The 20309-nt window shown below is 38.5% G+C and overlaps 1 protein-coding gene across 1 annotated transcript in view; it reads right to left on the reverse strand.

Moving 5' to 3' along the window:
* Positions 1–725: 725 nt before the first annotated feature.
* The window catches only part of GUCY1A2 (guanylate cyclase 1 soluble subunit alpha 2), a 142215-nt gene continuing 122631 nt past the window's right edge, over positions 726–20309 (reverse strand). The window contains exons 7-8 of the mRNA XM_027900373.1: positions 16740–16894; positions 726–6336 (exon numbers count right to left, since the gene is read on the reverse strand). Coding sequence (XP_027756174.1) covers positions 6129–6336; positions 16740–16894 — 363 coding nt within the window. The 3' untranslated portion in view covers positions 726–6128. The remainder of the gene's footprint in view (positions 6337–16739; positions 16895–20309) is intronic.

The following is a 20309-nucleotide window of genomic DNA, read 5'->3' on the forward strand; positions in this document are numbered from 1 at the left end:
AGAATGTAATTCAGTGGGATCAATCTCATTTATCTTGGCCATCTTAAAAAAAAAAAAACCAAAAAAAACAACAGATTTCTAGTCTAGATTTGCATCTGTGGTCACTGAGAAAGTTAAGCACATTCAAGGATTTAGGTAGCCTCATGTTGTATATAGAGCAGAGGGGACAAGTGCCTGAAACACTTACCTGTTCCCCAGTCTTCAGAGGAAACTTGATTCTTGGAGAGCCAAAGTGGGCCAGAGAGCTGAAGGCACCGCTGCAGCCAAGGTAGCCAGTGTGTCGCTCTTGATTCACTTTAAATCCGCTGACTCCCTGGTAAACACTTGTTTCTCTGAAATTCTGTCTTATCTTTTTGTCCAAAATAAAATATGTTCTGTCTTACTCTACCTTTGGAAACTAAAGTCCCCAGAGCAAACAGCTGGTTTAACATCTGTCTCCACTGATCCTTTTGCTAAGGCTGCCAGCATCGTTGCCACTTTACATCACATGCTGTATTGGCCTCTCTAATGTGAATCCCAGCCCAGGGGGAAGCAGACTGAAATGCTCCATGCTGTTTTTCATAGGCCATTTCGTTGCCATAGTGACACAGAGATACTAACCTGGACCACAGATAACTGGAGGTCAACCTTTCTAAGTCACAGGAACAAGAAAGCATGTGCAGAGGTGAATGACCTGTTCCCTGGGACTGAATTGTTGCCTTCCTCAGTTTTGCTGTTTTTCTCGCTTTCATGCGTGATTAACAGCCAAGCCATGAAAGATCAATCATGATTATAAGGTTAAATAGTTTACAGATTTTTGTTGTAAGCCTGCTCATGCATTGCAAATTAGTAATGTTGTTAAGGAGTAACTCCTATCTGCACAGATAAAACATGCTAAAAACATGCCATGGACTGTTAATACACTGATTTCAGCCAAATCCACCAGTGGCAATTTGCACTGCAGTCTTCTCCCTCTCCAGGGATGTGAGTGCCTGCCGTGTCATTTAAACAGTTTTGTCTTTGCTGAAAGGAAGAGAAAGATCAGCCCCTTAACCCCAGTTATTCTTTAGATATAAGCAGCTATGTCAAAAATATATGCTAATAAGAACAATAATAGAAATTATTTACTATCTATATCACATACAGTGTATTAAGGGAAGGAAGGTGGAGGTCTTTTGAATAGCAGAGGCCTGATCAAGAGTAGGACATAGCATGCAAGATGATGGAATTATGAACAGTAGGAGAAGCCAATTAACTCCTGCCTGTTGAGTCTCCTGCACACTCAGCATCTTCAATTTATCCACAGCCTCTACTGTCACTGGCACCCTCAATCCTAGTACAGTGCTATGAATAATATATTACCTTGAGGGAAGGGAACCATCTTCTTCTGAGTTTGACAAGCTTTTTTAAGCTTCTTGTTTTGTTGCTAATTTAAGCATATTGCTATTTCCAATGCTATAAATGTAAAATTTTGCAAAAGATCCCCAGAACACAAAAATGAAGCCAGAAGCTCTGAGACTGCATTAGGACAGGGAATTAGCTCTTCTCAGTGAGCTCTGAGAACTCAGCAGAGGTGAAGCAGTGGCCTGAGACCCGAAGAGGAAAACCCAGAAAATGTCCTAAGTTTGCAATGCTGCTGTTAGGTTACAGATTTCTTGGCAGGATGGTCTGCAAGAACATGCTAGTGTGACAGCTCGTGGCAGCTGAAGAATCTGAAAGCTGTCCAGCAGTTAAACTTGCCCAAACAACTGATGGTGGTTTCAGATTCGTTTCCAATTCAACACAGCAGTTTTGTTGGTATTTTTTCCCTTCATTTTTAAATGGCTGGGGAGAAGGATCTCTTCAGAAAAAGAAATATACAATGTGAAATTGGTTATCAGTTTAAGCCACAGTGCAGTGCTGATGCTTCTAAATACATACAACATGTCATGATTTTGCACTGCTTGGTTTATATAGGAAAAAAATAAAGAGGGCTGTTAAATACACCTGATCCTGCTGTTAGGCTTGGTAGGGAGCACCATAAGCACAAGAAGAGATAGCATTGTGAAATGGTATATGTATACAAGAACTGCAGTAGGACCTGTTAATGACTCAATCACAAGGATTTCTTCAGAACAGGCAATTCCCATACAAGATTTCCCAGGTTTTAAAAGCTTTGGTTTTCTGTTTGCAAAGGCATGCTTCCAGGCTTCAAAATGCCTTTCTAAACAGACTCAGATCTGAAACTGGATGTGGGAATGAGCAGTGAAGCCAAAACCACAATCACAGTTAATGACTATTGGCTCTCTGGAATTAAAAAAAAGAAATATCCTTTGGGATCCTGCAAGAAAACCACACTTGGAGAGTCCTGGTTTAGTAGCAATTCTCCCATGCAGGGGCTTTTGTCTTTGAATGGCAAATATCACCAGAGTGATGCAGAACAAAAGTTATACACCACTCTACCACTTCCATCACTATTTCCTTCTTGCTCTGAGTTCCTGACCTCTATGCACTGCATCACAGAAAAGCCTCTGTGATGGGGAGCTTCAATCAGACAGAAAAATCTGACACAAGATCTGTAAAAAGTGCTCTGTGAGAATGACTGTTGAGTCTGTTTACTTGGGTCTCATGATTTTTGTACAAAAAAAAAAAAGACCACTGGATCTGCCTCTGTGATCAGTTCATGGTCTCTCATCACTCTGAGACTGGAGCAGGGGGAAGATGTACAGAACAGGTTTGCAGCCAAGAGATCGATAAGCCCAGTCAGCTTTCCTTTGCCTTGTTCAGGCACTATGTAGTAGATCTCCTCCCTCTCTCTTCAGAGGGGTGGATTTGTCCCACACAGAAACTCAAGACAGCAGATGTGGCTACTTGCAGCTATGTGAAGAAACACAAGCACGTGCATTCTTACTCAGAGGAGCAAAAGATCATCTGTTTTATAGGAAGGAAAGTACTGAAAGAAAATTTCAAATACAGTTTATGATTTCTGCATCCATTTTAGCTCCTCTAACCTCTCCTAATCATCATCCCAAGGTACAACATTCTGAGAACTTTTTTATTTATGAAGACAATGCCAGGCCAATAAGAACATTTTCCCTATCACTAAAAGTAAGTTTTGTTGAGTCTGACTGCCACCTATTTGGCATCACAGCATCACTCTTGATAATAAATTTCATTTAACTTCACAAAGTTGTCCAACAAAAAAAACTTGCAACCTGAAATTAAAGGCAGCTGATGCAACTACAAAGTTAAAAAGTGCTGAGAATTTGTTTTACACTTTTCTCACAGTTATATAGAAAAATGTCCCTAGATAGCCCAAATTTTTTATTAACTTCCCTTGTCATAACACAGAAGCAATAACATAATACTCAGCATCAGTGCTGAAGTTCTAGGTATGCTACCTTTACACAAGCTTATAAAAAGCAGAGACTCTATATTCATATACAGTAAGTCTGCTCTAATTTGGGGAGTTAGGTGATTTATTTGCAAACACAATCATTGTCTCCATGGTGATGCTGACACCATATATCTCTGTGATTATAAATTTCCTAATACAATAAAGAGTCTCTGAGAGGATGAGGATGGTGACACAACTGTTTTAGATGGCTTCTCCAATTTGCTAGTAGAATTAGCATTTATCCACCATTTCCTATGAAAATGTTTCCATCAAACAAGATCAGCTACAGAATTAACCTAAGGCATTTCCTACTGGCAACTGCCTGAGACAAGTTGAGCCACAAGCTTTTGGTCTGAACCTTTATGTTTGTTCTCATCATCCAGGACTATGGTTGGCAAGAAAAGAAAAAGATCTTGGCCAGAGAGATTGGCACTCTGATATCAGCACCTACTGAACAATAAGGATGTGGCAGTGAAGTCAGAAAGAAATCTCAATCTAATGATGGCTATTTAAAAAATCTTCACCCTAGGGAACTAGATATAAACATCAAAACCACAGATTTATTAGCTGGGAAGTGGTGTTCTTCTTTCAGTGGTGAAACATGAACTTTGATCCATTTATGATTCTTGCATGTCTCACTGGTGTTCCCAGGGAAAAAATGCATGCTACATCCTGTGTCTGTGCAAACTAATAGGCTAAAACTTGTCATCCTGGGCAGAAAATTCTCAGATCTGTAGTTTGGGTGGAAATTCTGCAACCTCAAGCTTGAACAGTTTTTATAAGTCATTTTTCAGACTGGCCATAGAACTGCAGATGCTGTTTATCAAGGGAGATAAAAGATTAACTCCTCCAATCCCAAGGATGGTCTAATATTAATGTTCCAACATCAGTGTTGCTCTAGAAAGTGAATGAATTTCAATTCAAGGAAATTTTTGGGCTAATTCCCACGCACCTAGCCTCCTCAGGCAATAAAAAACCCCACTCCTGCATAAGTTCAGATGTCCTTGATATGCTGAAGTCTGTACACCTTCAAGACAGCTCTAACTGGATGATCTGGACGTATGGTGAAAGTTATTTACTCGTTTTCATAATGTGTCTCACATTATGGCTGCTAAATCCATAAGCAAACTCACTTCTGGTCTGGATTAGATAAACGCAAAGTTTCTCATGCCTCCTAGTGTTGTTGAGTCTTACCTTTGATGACAGTGAGCTTTGATTAACGCTCATGTAAAGCAAAGCCACTTCTAATCACTGCACAAGTTTTAACTAACAATATGCAAGTGCAGAACAACATCAGCCCACGTCAGTACAACCCCAAAGGCAGTACACCAACAGAGGAAAACTGTCTGCCATTATTTTGAAAAGGAAAACCTGAGAAATAAGCAATGCTGAAAATGTGCCTATTAGGGGACAGATACACATCTTGCTTCCACTGGATTAATTGAATACAATAATAGTGTATTAATTTACAACAGCAAAGAACTGGAATTTTTTTTTTTTTTTTCAATTGACCTAGACTAATCTAAATCTTGAACAGCCATTTCCAATAACCAGGGAAAGTACTGCCTTCCTCTTTTTGGTGGTTTTTTGATCTTCATTAGATAAAGCAGGAGACCTTCAAGCCAATCCAGCAACAGAGGAAATTTCCATATGAACAATCATTATTAACAGATTGGATTTTGAATAATCAATCTGGACTAGGAGCGCAAGTCCAAATAAAAAAATATGGAACACTGGTATCCAGAGAGCTTCCAGTATCTGCTGGAATTCCTCAGAATAAGTTTTCACAAGACCAAATTTTTTTAAAAAAAGTTCAGGGCTTCTACCAAAATTCAGTTTGCCTGATAATTTGGAAGGCAAACAAGCCCCACTGAAGAGAACTTATCTATTTGTCTGCACATTGATCTTCTGCACTTTGCATTGTTCTGGAAAGACTAGACATACAGCACTGTAGGACAAATACTGAACATTATTTTATATAAGAAGACAATGCTCATCTAAAGCTTTAGCATAAACATCAGGTAAAGAGATTTATCAAAGGGGGGTCTTTTTCCTGTAAAATATTGGTATTTTTGTTGCCAAAAAAAGTCAAGAAATGCCTTCTTCCTACTAGTATAATAATACATTTGATAGGTAAAATGTATGAAATATACAGCAACTTCTTCTGAAAAGCTATCTAAGCTCACTCAGCTTACAGTATGTGGAATGCACTTATCCAGAAAGTGAAATATGTATAAAAATAGGTAAAATTCCTACAATATTTGTATTAAATTATAATTCCTCCTGCCAGGAAGGTTACAACAGCTCTACAGTATATGTATGAAATGCTTGTTCATAAAGTTATAAAACATCATTACCTTACTGAAGAACACATTAAATGTAGGAATGCATAATCAGAACTGACTCTCAATTCTGCTTAGCTGGTGCAAATCTACAGAGAACCACCATCCTTTCTGCACAAAACAAAACCAACCTCTGATCTGAGAGTTGGGGTGTTGTTTCGTTTTGTTTGCCATAGAGGGGCCAGACTGAAGTTTACGAAAGAAATTCCTCTGGAAGTCGAAATAAATTGCTTAATATTTTTTTTCCTATTTCCACTTTATTTACTGACAGCAGTCACCCACCTTTTAAAATGATTATTGCCTGACATTACTTGGAGCTTTTACTGCCTGTTCAGAACAAGGCAGGGACATACAAAGAACTTCCAACTCCCCTGTCATGACCCAGTTCTGGGCTTGTGCTTTTTTGACGAGTCTTTGATCTGCAGCAGGCCTCATAGGCTAGTCTCCCGGAGGAACATGGTGCCAATGTTGTAAGAAACCTTTCTCACTCTGGCAGATGTGATGGAGGGTTTTGGCGGCTTCTGACCACTTCTGACCTCAAGAAAGTAACAGATCCCAGGAATTTCCTTTGGAAAGTTTTCTGGAAGCTCTTCACGGGAACGAGGGATAAAAATAAAATTTTCTTCCTTTTTCAAAAGCCTAGGGAAAAAAAACAAACAACAAAACAGAACAAAGGGGTATAAATAACTGTAAAACATATTCCAGAAACATCTCTTTGGGAAAGGTTGATCCCATGTGGTACCAAGTGAAAAATGAGTTAACAGTATCATGTAATATCTAAAGAAATCCTAAGTCAGGATCTTTAGCTGATATATAGGTACTTATCATCATGAACTTCAAAGAGCTGTTGACTGAGATCAGCTGTGGAAACGGCCCCAAAAAAACATTCTCTGAAAATCAGTGTCAGCATTCAGAAAGCAATGTACCAGAAAGGGAATTGAATTCATAATGATCATTGTCCATAACATATCATTTTGCTTAATTAAAACACTCCAGTCTGGCCAATTGGACAGAAATCAACATTTCAGTCATATGACTACCACCACATTTCCTACTAGAAAGCAAGTATGAAGGTGGCAGTGCTTGGGAGCTCTCACAGATTAATGCAGGGTGGTCAGCTTGTGCCCTTCTCATACATAGTAGTACTGTATTTCATAAATTAGGTTCAAATACAGCAAATCCAGCTTCAACAAAAAACAATAAAATCTGACACTATTCATCAAAAGTACCTGTGGGTTTAATCTATGCCATTTGGTTGAGGTCAAAAAGGGATACAGGTTCACAGGAGCCATGAAGCCATTCTCCTGGCACACCTGATCAAGGGGTACAACATCCTAGACCTGACTATATTGCCTTCTATACCCAGGGCTTGGACAGGGGCACTCTGTGCTGGGTCAGGAACTGGCTGGAGGGCTGGGCCCAGAGAATGTTGGTGAACAGGGTTGCATCCAGTCGGCAGCTGGTCACCAGTGGTGTCCCCCAAGGATCAGTGCTGGGCCCAGTCCTGTTTAACATCCTTACTGATGATGTGGATGAGAGGATTGAGTGTACTATCACCATATTTGCAGGTGATACCAAGTTGCAGAGAGGGTATGTTGAAGGAGGAGGAAGGAAGGCAGGAGGGCTCTGCAGAGGGACCTGGATAGACTGGAGGGATGGGCTGACTCCAATGGGATGAAGTTCAACAAGGCCAAGTGCCGGGTCCTGCACTTTGGCCACAACAACCCCCTGCAGCGCTACAGGCTGGGCACAGAGTGGCTGGAGAGCAGCCAGGCAGAAAGGGACCTGGGAGTTTGGATCAACAGGAAGCTGAACATGAGCCAGCAGTGTGCCCAGGTGGCCAAGAAGGCCAATGGCATCCTGGCCTGGATCAGGAACAGTGTGGCCAGCAGGACCAGGGAAGTGATCCTTCCCCTGTACTCAGCACTGGTGAGGCCACACCTGGAGTGCTGTGTCCAGTTCTGGGCCCCTCAGTTCAGGAAGGATATTGAGGTGCTGGAGCAGGTCCAGAGAAGAGCAACCAGGCTGGTGAAGGGACTCGAACACAAGTCCTCCGAGGAGAGGCTGAGGTTGTTTAGCCTGGAGCAGAAGAGGCTCAGAAGAGACCTCATCACTCTCCACAATTCCCTGAAAGGAGGTTGTAGCCAGGTGCGGGTCTGTCTCTTCTCCCAGGCAACCAGCAGTAGGACAAGAGCACACAGTCTTAAGCTGTGGTAGGGGACATTTAGGTTGGGTATTAGGAAGCAACTTTTTACAGAGAGGGTAATCAGGCATTGGAATGGGCTGCCCAGGGAGCTGGTGGATTGACCCTGGAGGTTTTTAAGATGAGACTGGATGTGGCACTTAGTGCCATGCTCTAAGGGTTGGACTTGATCTCAGAGGTCTTTTCCAACCCAGCTGATTCTATGATTCTGCCATTTGTCATCTTCTCCATAGTGGAGAAATCTCTGTCTGGCTAAATCTGAAAATTTAGGGATTCTTTTTTAAGTAGCTTCCGTAAACTAGCTGAACTTGTAAAATAAAGAAAATAACTCTATACATTTTGTTTCCAATAAATTAATTTAGTGGTATTCAATCCCTTTCCATGTTGAAAAGAGCAGTTTTGAGACGAAGGTAAATTCTGAGCACAGTTGGATATATGAAATCATTCTTCCTCTTTTCCTCTCCCAAGATATTTATTCTTTCTCTCAGTCAATTCAAAGGTCAAAAACATCATTGGGAAGGATTTTATTAGTGTTTTGGTACATTTTGTAATAGGTGTATTTAGTGTCTGTAAAGTTGATTTCTGGGAAGTAAATGAATGAATAAATCCTGTTGCCAGAAGAATTTTCCAGGATTCTCAGCACATATAATGACACTTCCATTACTAGTATTTTTCATGGGTTTTGACTGAGACAATCTGTGTGAGGTCATTGAAATATAAAGGCATTTTCTTTCCATCTTTTAAATAATCATTTGGTTATAAATCCAACAATGTTTTTGCCTTTGAACTTCTGTGGCAATCTTTGTTAGGATGTGGTTTGAAGGTCATAATTTATTTTCCAGATTGTCAATTTTATGATCAAAATAATGTAATCTTTTCTAAATTAAGCAAATGTTTGCAGAAGCCCCTACAGAGAGGCTTCTCTCTTTTCATCTCTGCAATGCTTGCAGTAAATATTTTGTACTTCCAAATTACAGGCTTAATACACTGAAACAACTCTTCGCTGCTTTCCAAACTCTGTTTCTGCACATGACAGCTGAAATCTTAGAACTTTCTGAGCTAAATCTGTAAGCTTTCACAGCAGTCACTCTTCCCCAAACTGACTATTCACTTTGGAGCATCTGGCCTTGCTAAAAATCAATGGTTTCTTTCTCAGAGCCTAACATTATCTAATTTTAATGACAGTTACAGAAATCTGAAACTGTAAAATATATATATTCATTGATTCAGGTCAGGACTGGCACTGAAACTGATATTTTACAGTTTTCCTCATAGAATAAAAGTGCATGATATTTATTAATCTTATTTTCACTTGTTTTGTGAATTGTAATTTGGTTACAATGAAATGCTCCAGGACTGATGGATGACTAACCATTTAGTCCTTTTGATATTACTCCACTACTGTGGTTTGTGATAGACTCTACACCTCTGTATTAGATGCACTGCTCAATTCAGGCTTTCACCCTCAGAAATTCTCTAGTTGACCTTTATTGGGATAATATTTCAGCTCTCAAGCAAACATGTCACAAAACCTTCTTTACCAAATGCTAATGAAAGCTACTTAGGAACGCATTCTATCCTAATAACTTTAGTTTATGCTTTTCAAAAAAAAAAAGGCATTTCTGGCTCATGGAATAATGCTATTAGGAAAATTTTAATCATGATGTAAATGGCTTCTTGTTAGCATTCACCTAAAGAACAGGTTCTTCAAATTCCTTAAATATATTGGTTCTGACACTTTGGTTTCCCAGACTAAGAATGAGATCATGGTTCAGAAATCACCTCTGATTTCTTACACTTTTGTGTATACACCAAAGAAACAAGTTATCTGAATATTCTCCATGCATAGCAGTGAGAATATTTTTCTACAGTAATCTTCCCTCATATTTAGGCCATTCATGATGTTAAAAAGAAAATAGTAGCAGTTGACAGCCATGGCCATTTCTAAGTTTCTTGTCTTCCTTTTCATAGGTACAAAGAATCCCAAAAGATACTTCTGCCAAGCAGTTGAATGAATAGTGCACATCCTCAGTGAGGACAAGGCCACACAATGGGGGACTGACCTTGGCTGACTGACCAGATGACCACCAAGCCACGCTATTCCATGTAACAATTTTTACCCTTCACCTCTGGCTCAAGGGAAGATGCAGTGTAAAACAGCATCTGCAACATCTCCTGGGTGATGCCACCCAGTTCTAGTTGGTTTCCTCACCTTGTAGACCATTCTCAGAGCACTTTTTTTGTGATAAAGTCAGACTGCCTGTTGTGAAAGTCTGAAAGCACAGTCTACCCTAAGCACACAGTCTTATCCTTCACCTTCAAGAACTTATGCTGCAGCCTAAACTCTACAAAAAATGTCCCCAGACTGTCCCATATTCAAAGAGCTTATACTGAAGTTACATAATCTCTGCAGTTCAGGAATATGCATAAAACAACTATTCTGAGAATATCCCAAAGCATTTATCTTGGCTGTGTTTCCTGAATCACATCGGCGTATTTTATTTCAGGGCACAATTGCAAAGGGTATTTTTATAGTAGGTTATTCACAAGTTCAAAATTCTGGGTTCCACTCAAGTGGTTGGATATACAATTTACAATTCAGTGCTAAAATTGTGAGGGTCGGGGTACTCAAGCATTCCTATAAATTCCCTGGAACTAGGTCTCCCCTCAGCTTATCTTCTTTGTTGATGGTTCAGGGGAGGAAGAATTTCTTAAACACTGATTTCCAGCTGATTAACTTTGACACCATCCCCTCCTAACCTGATATCTTCTAAAACTGTTTAAATTCTTGTTCAGTCCCTTCCTTGGTGGAAGTGCAGTTGCTTTCAGACAAAAAGAGTATCTGAGAATTACCCCATTATTTTTTTTAATTTTCAGTTCCATAATTTAAAAAGAAAGTCAGGAGGTCTGTGTGTGAATGGAATCATACTTAGTAAGAACCTTGAAGAAGCTTTTAAAAGCTGTAGCTCTTTTTTTGCACAGAAAAAATCACATAGTAATATTTCAAAGTATTTTGGCAAGAAAAAGTCAGTCTCATCTTCATCAGTGAGTTCCTATATTCAGAAAACCAGAATCATAGAATATACTGAGTTGGAAGGGATCCACAAGGATCATCAAGTCCAAGTCCTGGCCCTACGCAGAACACCACAAGAGTCACACCATGTGCCTTAGAGTGTCATCCAAATGCTTCTTGAACTCTGTCAGGCTTGGTGCTGTGACTGTTCCCTTGGGGAGCCTGTTCCAGGGCTCAATCACGCTCTGAGTGAAGAACCTTTTCCTAATGTCTAACCTAAGCATCTCCTGACAACTTCATGCCATTCACTTGGGTCCTGTCACTGTTCACCAGAGAGAGGAGATCAGTGCCTGCCCCTCCTCTTCCACCCACAAGGAAGTTGTAGACTGCAACGAGGTCTCCCCTCAGTCTCCTCCAGGCTGAACAGCCTCAGCCACTCCTCCTAAGGCTTCCCCTCCAGATCCTTCATAATCCTTGTAGCCCTCATTTGGACACTCTCTAATGGTTTAAATGTCTTTTCTATATGGTGGTTCCCAAAACTGCACACAATATTCAAGGTAAGGCTGCACCAGGGCAGAGCAGAGCAGGAAAATTCCCTTCCTTGCCTGGTTGGCAATGCTTTGCCTGATGCCCCCCCACCCAGACACAGTTGGCCCTCCCGGCTGCCAGGGTACTGCTGACTCTTATTCAACTTGCCATCCATCAGGAATCCCAGATCTCTTTCTGTGGTACTAATTTCCAGCCTCTCAACTAGGATTGTCCTGTCCCTCATACAGAATTGCTATTGTAATGCCAAAAATCAGTGTACTTGGTTCTAAATTTTGGAGGGTTTGCATTTCTCCCACAGTTTCTATGCATGCTAGAAAGACCAGGAGACTAGAAAAAAAACCCCTAACTATGTCTAAGTCATTTCAGATTATATTTGTTACCTTTTTAACTATGGAAGTTTATGTACTGTTTTTTCTCCTTTATACAGATCAATTGTAGTAAGGTTATCAAAGGACTAGCTATGATTTTTAATGGAATATATTGTATATTCCATGTAGCTCAGCATGGTGAATGTTTATCTCTGATCTTCAATACTTTTCTTTCTCATCCACCTAAGCAGAAAAAATACTGGATTTCTGCCCTCTGTTTGGGACATTGGAGAAAAAGGCTCAGTGCACAGGATTGCATCATCACTAGGAAAAGGCCTGAGGCTTTGCATTGATGTAACAGTGCTGGCCTCAGGACTTGCCTGGATTTGTCTTGGCTTGTGCTTTTTGTAGTTTTAGCAGTTGTGTAGCTGTCAGATGACTATTGCCTAAACATGTTTTAGCTTTAGATTAGCTGTATGAAACTGCAGTGTAGCACACACCGTTAAGGAACAAACAGTGATCTCACACACAGATTATTCTGTGTAGAGTGAACTACCTATGGGCCTTGAATAAAAGTGCAAACACAAGCATGGCTGGGCAACAGAAGTCCAGGACCACAATCACGCCCACTATGGGGGGTGTAGCCTCATGGAAACAGATAACACTGAGAACAGAAACCCAAGAATAAACTAGTGCATTTTGTCTACACTTTTAATACTGTAATTAGACTAACAACAATTTTTTGTGTCCGTGTATAATGTGTGTACCAGTTCTGTCCATAACTAAGTTGTTTGTCCCTCAATGTTTATTGAAAGCATACACGGTTAACTGAACAATATAAAAACACACAGTTTCTTGAAGAATGCTCCAAAATAATCTGAAAAGACTGAATCTGAATCAGAGTCTGTACAGGTCAAATTTGAACAATATTTCTAAAAGAAATAAAATGCACTACAGCAAAGGAAACTATGTACTCCCTTCCTGGAGAGCAAACCCTTTGGCTTGTCCATTTGAGGCAGAAAAATACAGATGTAGATATAGATATAACCTAAATCAAGATTAAAGATGTGGGGTACAGGCTGTTCAACTTTGTCTAAGCTCAGATTCCAGATGTATCACCCAGAATATGATAATGGAAAGTATCTGTACACAACACTTAATTCCAGAAGCACATTCTCCACAAGGGAAATATGCAATGGAAAAAACAGAGGTAGAAAGAACAGGAAAAAAAATTCTTTTTATACAGGAGTTACTTGATAAATAGCAACAATTGTGTTTACCTGCTTTCGATAACTGTTTAGAAATCCCAAGACATTACACTGCAACACTACTAGGAAAACAGGATGAATGTTGGTATATTATATTATTATCTCATAAAAATAATTATTCAAGGCTGAAACAAAGAATTAAAAAATATTTAATCTCTCTTCTGTGCTAAGAGTCTCATAAACTCATTATGCTTCCTTCCTGAGTATGGAAAAAAGGGTAATTCTATTCAGTTCAGGATAAAGTGGATGAATTAAATAACCCTTGAGCTGATTCTTTTCCTATTCCTTCCTGTCCACATGTTTAAACAGAGACCAGTTCGAGATCTTCCTCTCCAGTTTCCACATGTTCCACTGGAAGCTTTACCAGTGCTCTTCCAGTGATGATTTCATTTCACAGTGCTCAGTGACTGAAAGCAAACAGGGCTCTGTAATCCTTCTGTCAAAAGACCTGGCTGAGTTTAGGGAAGATATTTCAAACAGAAGTGAGGATTCTGATTCAACAGATTCTAAGTTCACCTTTTTAAAAGGTGCTGTTTCACACATTGCAGAGCTCTGCCCAGGCAGGTATAACTGGAGCAAGGCTGCCCCAGGTTCACCGTTGCTGCTAGGCAACAAATATCACAACTTGTATCTATAATTTTAGACTATGATTCTTACTTAGGCAGATTACAGGCTTGCAGAGAAGTGTCTGAAACCAATAATGGGTATTCTGAAGTGTGATTATTATTTAAATGCTAATGACACTTTATGATGCATAAACCTTACTGTAAAATGAAAGCTGTCAAGTATTGGTCAAGTTTCTAGTATCTGCCTACTTTATAAGCACAAAACTTGTATGTCATTAGTTTCGTTTAACTGAAAATTCTGCTACTTGCATACTGATTGCAGAATTATATAGTTTGGAAAACATTACTTTCTAAATAATAGAAATATTAAGTGAGTACACAGCAGCACAGTCTAATAAATATAAGCATTTAATAGAATATAAAGTCAAATGTAAAGACATTTCAGTTTGTGATGAATCACTTTATCTGTGCACAGTGAATATATACTCATGTAAATTATATTTCAGAAAAGTTATATAAAGATGTATCAGATCACTACTTGTTTATATGGACAGTTTCAGGATATTATATTCAAACCTCCTAGATCACTTTCAGCAACTCTAAATAATTTTGCTCCTTAGAGTATTTTGAAATCTCAGTCTCTTCTGGCCACTGTTTTAACAGTGTCATTTTTTTACTTTTTCCCTGCCTGCTTTCAATCATGCCAGAAGGCATGGTTTGAAATAGCCTTTTCAAGTTGCCCCATGCACATTCATTTTATCTTGTCATGTAATCTCTGAAGCCAGTAATATAAAATTGCTCCTAGCCTGATCAACACTACTTTTAGCCATTTACCTTGACTGATAAATGGCTCTCATTCAAACATTTTTTTGGGCATTTCTTCTTCCTTTACCTGTAATCATGTGTTTAGTCTGTTACTTGCACTTAAAGTTCTCTGAATCAAGCACTGACTTTATTCAGCACATATCAACAGTTTGTTTACAGAGTACAAAAATGCAGATAAATACCAATAATTCCATATTTTGCTGTGTTTTGTTTTGCAATTTTATGTTACAGTATTACTACAGTGCCAGTCACTTTTCTACTATCTTTTCTTTTTCAAGCAACAGTCTAAATTTGTAACTTTCTGGAAGATAAGCATAGACATGGTAGTCATAGAAGGTGAAAATTTGGCCATCTTGAGTCTTATTCCTACTGGATTTCTAGGATTAAAAGGGAAGTGAAAAAAAAACAACATAGCCCTTTTTTTGAAACAACCTGGAAGATACACAGGGTGAGAAAATCTGACTCACATTATGCTGTTTAGGACTTAGTAAGAATGCTCTCCAAACCAGGTTACCCGCATTTGACTTGCTATGGTACAGTATGACCCATGGCAGCCAGGTAGAGCTGAGAGAATCCATCTCCTCTGTGCTACAATATACTAGAAGTCAGATAAAGGGCAGCATAAAAGCACAGATTTCTAATAAGCTCCATATAGAAGCTCACAAACTAGATTTCAAAACAAACTTTTATCAGCAATGTGCTGGAGAAAAAAAAAAAAAGTTAACCACAGAATCATAGAATAGTTTGGGTTGGAAGGGACCTTTAAAGGCCATCTAGTCCAATACCCCAGCAATGAGCTGGAACATCTTGAAGATCAGGTTGCTCAACAGTGACACGAAATCTGTGTCTCACAGAGGAGGTGCCATATCACTCATAACAAAACTCTACAGAACTGGCACTTGTACACTGAAAGTGACTCTGACTCCAACATGAAAGAAGAGAGTTTTGTGCATCGTTAGTGCCCCAAATGTACATACCGACATTTCCACAAAACTGTCTAGCTCACCAATTTCTGCTCTCAGAGACACAAATATGAGCAAGCAATACCATAGCCTTGAGTGAAATCACACCCCTGAACCACATTTCCAAAGTTCCAAACAGAAATTTCCTATATATTTATTGAATTTATTTTTATTTAAATGAAAACATTTTCTATAAACAATAGTAGATTGTGTCTGTCTTTCTCTTGCATGTTACCAGGCTACTGTATCAATCTATTTCTGTTCACTTTATGATACAAAGCCTATTCAGTTATTCTGCTTCTTGTTCAATTTGCTACACTTGGTTCATTCTCAAAATCTGATCTCAAGTGAATGGGATCTTCAGAAGAATGCCATTTTATGCACTAGTTTAATTACTTTTCACTGTAATTTCTGAATGATTCATATTTTCTCACACCAGACACTTCAATTCTGCAGGAAGAAATCCCATTTAAAATTTTTATTTACATAGATAAGTATAGGAAAAATTGATATTCACAGTTCTCAAGAGGAAAAAAACTAAGGGAAAGCAATATTGTTTGAAAAACTGTATACAGATTCACCATGCAGTTTCAAAACCTGAGAAAAAACTTACTTCAGAAAATTACTTCAGATATAAAACACTGGAGAAGAGCAAGATTGAGATCTCCTGCCAAAAAAGTGAGTACATTGTAATACAAGCAGTAGAAATTCTAATAGTCGAACTGTCAAATTTGAGCAATAAGGAACATTTTATTTAGGAACTGTTCCTCACAACCAGATTTAATCAAGCCTCCTCTCTATTTGCATAATTTCTTCAAAGAACTAGGGATAATGCTTAGCCATTTTCAATCTTTTTTCCTACATTAAGAGTATGTCTCTGTAAAGTGCTAAATAAGAAATTTTGTCTTCAAGAAAGCATAAAAACTCTTTGAAAGCTTGGCCTTAGTGGAAAAATTAGAGGCTTTCTTCTGAGCCAATGGGAATATCCTTCCTTTCATGAACTGTGTTTAGTGGGTGGAATCCAAATCCCTAGCCAAAAGCTGTAATAGTGCATAAAACTGTGCTGCTTTGGAAAATTTCTCCCGCTTTTTCTGTGACATGTTACTTTGGGCAGGAATGGCTGGCCATTCTGTTGTGCCTCCTTGCGTCCCCCACCTGACTTCTTTGCACATTCTGATGCAAACCTGCAAAAGAAAGACCAGCATCCCCACGCAACACCTCTTTCCAGTTGTCCTGGTGCCTTGATAACTTTCTGTTGAAGTTCATGTGTTGAGGACAGAGGATGTTACAAGATCAAACTCAAAACAGGCTGAAAGACAGACAGGATGAAAAGGCTAAGAGGACTTACTGGTACGTGGTGGGACTGACATTGATGCGGCGTGGGTGACTTCCTGACTCGAACTTGCTTGCAAGGGTGACATTGTTCCCAAATAGACAATAGCGTGGCATTCTTACCCCAACGACGCCGGCCAGCACTGAACCTGAGTGAATGCCTATCCTCATCTGGAAAAAACAGGAGATCCATGTCAGTCTTTTTGTCCTGTGCTGCCCACAGTAATGTCATTAGCACTTACCTATAAGCCAGTCACAACAATGCTTTAATATTAATAATAAACCAAAGAAAGAGTGAAGTGGAAGATAACAGACTCTTCTATTCCTCTACCTTAAATCAGATGCAGTTACAAGAAAAAAGAAAAAAAACCGTAGGTATCCTTTTACTAAAACTATTTTCTTCTTCTGTGCACATTTGCTGGAGACCACGGCAGTCAAAACAGACATAATGAACAGGATGGGATCATTGTGAGTTACTGCAATATCAGACACCTAATTACACAAATAAATACATTACTGAGGGTTATTTTCACCACTGCTTCTAACACAGGCTTTAAAGTAAGACCCACTTTTCCTTAAACTGGCAGAAATAGTAGTAAAGTGGAGTAAACTAATAAGGTACTTATATCTTCATATTTTTCTTCCAAACTCTTCAAGGTCTAAGGTCTTTCTCACTTTTTCAGATAGACAGATATCACAATGGTGAGAACGCTGAAGATTGAGGCGCCAATGATTTTTAAAGTAATTGTATCCTCCTCAAAATAAGGAGGAATTAGTCCCCAGCAAGTTAAAAACCCCTATGTAGTTATTCTAGCAGTCATCCCCTGCAACTGTCCAAGATGTGGCAATTACATTTATCTGTAAAGTTCAGTCACCATCCAAGTTTCTTTCAGAGTGAATAAACAGAGATTTATTCTGCATACATTCTAGCTACCAGTTGTGTTTGCTAAGAAAATATTTTTTACAGATAGAAGGGTCTTTTTCTCTTGTTAACTTTATAATATTAAGAAAATGAAAAGAAGATATTTCTATCTTCTGAGGATACTCTTGCTCACAGCAACTGGATTTCTGTAAAACATATCGTGTGAAGAAAGTAAATAAAAGCTATTAAAACAGAGAATCTGATGGAGAATGAATTAGTGACTCACCTAATACTATACTCAATATGGTCCTTTGACTTACTTAAATCACAGTTATTCCACTGTGCTTTTTTCTGTCAATCTCTATTTTTAATAACAAAATACATACTTACTCAAATACAAATAAAAAAATATTTGTTACCTCTTTTTTTATGGAAGCAAAATGCCAGCACTTTATAACATTGGTGTCCATGAAGTTCTGTGAACATGTAGGACCCCACATTATTTCACTGACTATGTTTCTTCCCACTGGCCAAGACTTACCATGCAGCTAAGTACTTTTAATTTTGTTCCTCTATGTCACAGACAATGGGTATACAATTATATCTGCTATGCAGTAAGTTAATAAAATCTCTATACACTAAGTCCATGCATAAACTAAGAACATGTTCTGCATTCAACATGATGCCACTTACAACATTCTCACAGGCAACATAAAACTGTCATTCTTCACAATAATGTTGTTGATTACAGATTAGGTTGTTCAGTGGGGTTTTTTTTCCTTCCTTTCTTTCTTTCTTTCAAACCTTTACTATGGTTTGGAAGGCAGCTACTAAAATTCTTCAAATATTCTATTCCACTGGGAAGAATCCAGAAGCCAAACACAATCCAGACTTGGCTTGGCTTTTAAAATCTTCGCTATCTCATCACACATATATTATTTTGGTCATATTTTGGGGCATGAAGATTTCCTGCTTTTGCTACAACTTATATTTAAACTCTACTGTTCATCATCAGTGAAAAGAAGTGCTCACAAAGTGAGCAAACAGCCCTTCTCAATATAGGTGAGGTTAGTACTTGCCCTCAGAGGAAGATTATGAGCAGAAAGTCTTGCTCACACAAGTATGCTGTCAGCTTTCAATAAATAATAAAGAACCTCTTTACAATGTATTTTTCCTGTGAGATGGGAGACAGATCAGTTATTTTGCTCAGAATTTTAAGAACAGAGCTAATGATACCTATTTGTTCCACTCCTACTCTGCACATTTATTTAATAATCACAAATACCCCACTTGTTGTGACTTCTAGGGCACATTTAAACACATGGGAAGGCCAGATTAAACTGTAAGAAAAAGTACTACATTTGTTTTAGTATAAATTGGAGTGGAAAGAAAATTTGGATAGCAAAACCTACTAAAAATAAAATTTACTTTTGCAGTATATGCAGTGAAAGCTAAAGTTGTTGTTTTTTCTACTCTCATTCTCGAAGTGTTTCCTTTTACATGGCCACATAGTTTTTTATCGTTCAGTGCTTCAGTGACAGAGGACTTCCAAGGGATTTCCAACTCCATCAGGATTTTTGAAATTCTCATTAGCAAAAAAAAAACTCTCTCTTGAAGAACCCAAACCCCACTCACAGTAAATGTTTTCAAGATCTTTTCTCATGATTGTCTAAAAAAGACACTGGGGAAATTAATGGCCTTTGTGGTTATGGCTTTCCTACTCTGCAAGTGCCAAGGAAACCAGATATTACACAATCAGACTTGCTGAAAAAAGTACAGACTGAAACATCACTCAATATAAAACATTTTCCTTTGCAAAGTTAAGTGAATGAAGCTACAGCTATGCCAGCTTCAATGGAAGAACTGTGTTGGAGAACAAAAATACATGGACATTCAAACTTTCACTCAGGAGTACACAGGTCGGATCTTCTGTGAACTGCTTGAATTTCAGAAGAGATGAGAAAAAAAAGAAAGGAGACAACTTTTTTATTTACCATGGCATGTATCTAAAGAGATTTTAAAAAGTCTTGGTTTGGCTGAGTACATAACATTTTGTCTTCTGTAGTATTTTAAAAGATCTTTTTCAAAGATACTCCTACAATAAAAAAAGGTAGATATTCTCACAAACACAGATTAAACTACATTAAACTGATGAGAGTGTCAGAACCTCACGTTTTCATTGGGTGAAAGAAAGTTCATGCAAATTTTCTCATTAAACCATAGAGAAAACTGCCTGATACAAGACAAAATCACACCAAGAATGGTTTACAATAAAACTCCACTTCTGCCTCATTATATGGTTCTCTATAAGAAAAGAGCCTGCAACACTGATGCTATTGCTGTGAATTGTTCCTTAGTGTGCTTTCTTATACTGAGAATAACCAATTATATTGGTCATATATTACTTTCTAGTGAAATATATTTTCATAAGATTTTCTTTTCTAGATTTGACTTCATTTGCAGATACGTTGTTCTGGCTTTTTCCTCACTGAGTTGATAAGTGTTGGGTTAACAGTTTATGGCTCTTTTTTACAAAACAAAATGTGTGATCAAACTACTGACAAGAAGACTCTTATTGGGGCACATCAACCTTTCACATTACCTTTGTGGGAAAAGAAAACCTGCCTAGAGTACATAACTTAGAACAATAATAACAGTTATATGTGTATAGTTATAGTTTCCAAGCTATATTGTACATGCAGCCCTTGTCAGTGCTTTCCCAGA

The sequence above is a fragment of the Empidonax traillii genome, unplaced genomic scaffold, assembly GCF_003031625.1.
Source record: "Empidonax traillii isolate 1590-97213 ecotype Southwest subspecies unplaced genomic scaffold, ASM303162v1 scaffold21:size2437335, whole genome shotgun sequence".
NCBI lineage: Eukaryota > Metazoa > Chordata > Aves > Passeriformes > Tyrannidae > Empidonax > Empidonax traillii.